The sequence below is a fragment of the Hyperoodon ampullatus genome (genome assembly GCF_949752795.1).
Source record: "Hyperoodon ampullatus genome assembly, chromosome: 2".
Taxonomy (NCBI): domain Eukaryota; kingdom Metazoa; phylum Chordata; class Mammalia; order Artiodactyla; family Ziphiidae; genus Hyperoodon; species Hyperoodon ampullatus.
Genome location: NC_136915.1, coordinates 175874824 through 175877750, shown reverse-complemented (window position 1 = coordinate 175877750; position 2927 = coordinate 175874824). Strand labels below are relative to the sequence as shown.

Sequence of the window (2927 nt, the reverse complement as noted above, 5' to 3'; positions counted from 1 at the left end):
ACTAGTAGATGTACACTCAGACTTGAATGAGAGAAGTGGTTCCTGTTAAGACTTTACAATCTAGGAGCGGAAGCAGATACGTAAACCGTAACCACAGTACAAATCAGGGTAAAACGGGAACCTTAAATGAGGACCAAAGGGCAGAGGCAAGAGAGAGTGGAAACGTGGTGGTGCCCCTTTCATCTCCTCCCTTCCAGCTCAGACGCGTCTTGAGCACTGTTGGCTATCTCCAGAAAGGCCAGATCAGGAGTCAATAAATGAGTCTAGAAAGGCACATTCTCAACCCTGCTGTGCCTAGGGTACCCTTATTCCTAGGCTTACAGGGACATTCCAGACAAAAGGTCTCCTCCCCTCCAAGATGAGTTTACTGTCTCTCTTTGAGGTCTCTTTATCTGCACCCCCTTCTTCTGATTCAGGATTTGTTAGGGAGGCTTGCGGAGGACAGGGGCTGGGCTGTTTGACCAACCTGGTACAGGGTCTAGCACATAGCAGGGGGGGTAAATAAATACCTTTGATGACGACAGACGGGGCAGCGGGCAAAGGCTCACTGACCTGGCCATGCGAGAGAGAGGCGACCCCCGGCCCTCGCCGCCCTGAGCGGGTGACCTGACCCCAGAGGAGGGCGGTTCCGCCCGCACTCCGCCCACCCACTCGAGGGGCCCCTCGCCGCCGCGCTCCCGGGTCAGACCTGCTCTGGGGGATGTGGATTGCGGTGGCGGTGGCGGTGGCGGGGCTGGCGGGGCGGATGAATGGGGGAGGGGTCGGAGGGGGCCCCGGCCCAAGTTCACGCCTTCCTCCCTCCATCCCACGGGCAGCGGAAGCGATTATTCCCCACCGGCGTCTGGCGGGGCGGGAGGCGGGCTCGCACCCCGAAGAGACACGGGCCTCCCCGCGTCCACCCCTTTGATCGCGCCGCCACACCGGGACCCCTCCCTCGGCCCCGGGGCCGGTATAACTAGAGGCCGTGCCCCTCCCGGCGACGCACTGGGGTCCGACAGCGATGGCCGCAGCTGAGCCCAGCCAGCTCCAGTTCGGGGAGATCGCTGCGCCCCCCGCCTACCGGCCCGCCCACCCCGGCGGGGCGTTCCTGCCGCCCCCGAACCCCGCCGCTGCTCTGCTCCCCGCGCGTCCCTCGGGCCCCGGTCCGGAGCGCGGCGCCCCGGTGGCCTTCGCCGGCTTTCTCGGGAGGGGTCCCGGGCCCACGGCGCCGCCCTCCGCCGCCCTGGGCCCGCCTGCGCCCCCTAAAGGCGCGGCCGTCCCGTCGGCGTCGCAGCGCCGAAAGCGCACGTCGTTCAGACCCGAGCAGCTGCAGCTGCTGGAGCTCGTCTTCCGCCGGACCATGTACCCCGACATCCACCTGCGTGAGCGCCTGGCCGCGCTCACTTTGCTCCCGGAGTCCAGGATCCAGGTGAGCGGCCGCGGCGGGCCGGCACGTTCGCCGGTGCCACTTGCTTGACGTTGAGCAAGTTCCTTCCTTTGAGCTTCGGTGTCCTAGGCTGTAAAACCAGTACTTGTTGCCTACGGTGATTGTGAGGCTTAAATGAAAAAATTCAGCCGCACGCTCAATGACTTCTGCCTCTCATTGCTGAGGATAACAAGGGCCCCTCCGAGGAGGCTAGCTGGTCTCTTGAAATGGTCAGAAAGTAAATCCTCAGCAGGAAGATAATAGGAAGTATTTTCACACTTTTTCCTTATCCAGGAAGAAGGGATGAGGCACAGTTGGTGTTTCCTCCTGCTGCCTCACCAAGTTGCCCCCTGGGCCCCTAGGCCACTTTCTTGGCAGGTATCGGGTCTGCAATGTGGGTTGTAAAGGATGTAACGTCTTGGGGTAAAGCCTGAAGCATATGGAGCTTCTCGTCAGAGTTTGAAAAATCTAGCACAAGGTGCGTTTGTTGCCTAAAATAATAAGGACAGGTTCCTCGGTATTTGTGGGGAAATAGTGAGCTGAAAAATTTATTCATATAAGTGAATGAAGTCCACTGAGCAAAATGCCTCCTTAAATAATTTGACAAGGGAGTACACGTTCAAAAACGAATTTTCCAAATTCTTTTAAGGGCTATCATCTTTAAGCATAGTAGCACTTTTTCCTAAAATTCTTAAGTGCTGCTATTTCTGTGGCCTCATTTTTCATTGCAGATGTCCCTATATAAAGTATAGCTAGAACTAGGTATTATTCCAATTTTGCATCTGGGAATGGTGAGGCCGAGAAAGCTAGGCGCTCTGATTTGTGAAGTGTTCTGTGAAAACCATAAGATTTGGGAGCAGGGAGCCAGGGCATGTTAAACTGGAACTTATTATGAACTATGAAGGTGTAATCGTAGCATGAGGACTCCAACCAAAAGCAGTTTCTCTCTCCCCCCTTCCAGGTGTGGTTCCAGAACAGGCGCGCCAAGTCGCGTCGTCAGAGCGGGAAATCCTTTCAGCCTTCAGCCAGGCCAGAGCTTTTCCTCCATCACTCTGCTTGTGAAACTGAAGCAGAATATTTGAAACCCCAGCTGCCTCTGGAGGTAGATGTGAACTGCCTGCCGGATCCCAACAAGGTTGGAGGAGACATCTCCGACCCTAGCTCCCAAGCTCAGAATTTTGAAACCTATTCTCCTCTCTCTGAAGACATTGGTTCAAAGCTGGACTCATGGGAGGAACACATCTTCTCTGCCTTTGGTAACTCTTGAGGCATCTGGGGGAATTCAGGATAAGTTCAGAGGAGCCATAACTGACAGCCAGGGAGACACACATCAGAACACCATCCTTTCTGGCTTCCACGTTAAGGACTCATCCATGTTAACCTTGGTAATGGTTTTGGGTCATCTCTCACCTGTGAAGCTTCTTCCCCTTTTGCCCATGAACTTTTGCCCATGGCCTGTTCTTTCTTTATAGTACACCCCCTTGGAGTTCTGGCATTTTTTACCAGTGCATCTCCAAACCTG

At 55.7% G+C, this 2927-nt stretch overlaps 1 protein-coding gene across 1 annotated transcript; it reads left to right on the top strand.

Moving 5' to 3' along the window:
- Nucleotides 1–1000: 1000 nt before the first annotated feature.
- On the top strand, nt 1001–2672 carry MIXL1 (Mix paired-like homeobox; the record flags this gene model as incomplete). Its single annotated transcript, XM_079697698.1, has 2 exons — nt 1001–1408; nt 2367–2672. 2 exons carry the CDS (start codon nt 1001–1003, stop codon nt 2670–2672), a joined length of 714 nt encoding a protein of 237 aa, XP_079553824.1.
- Nucleotides 2673–2927: the final 255 nt, after the last annotated feature.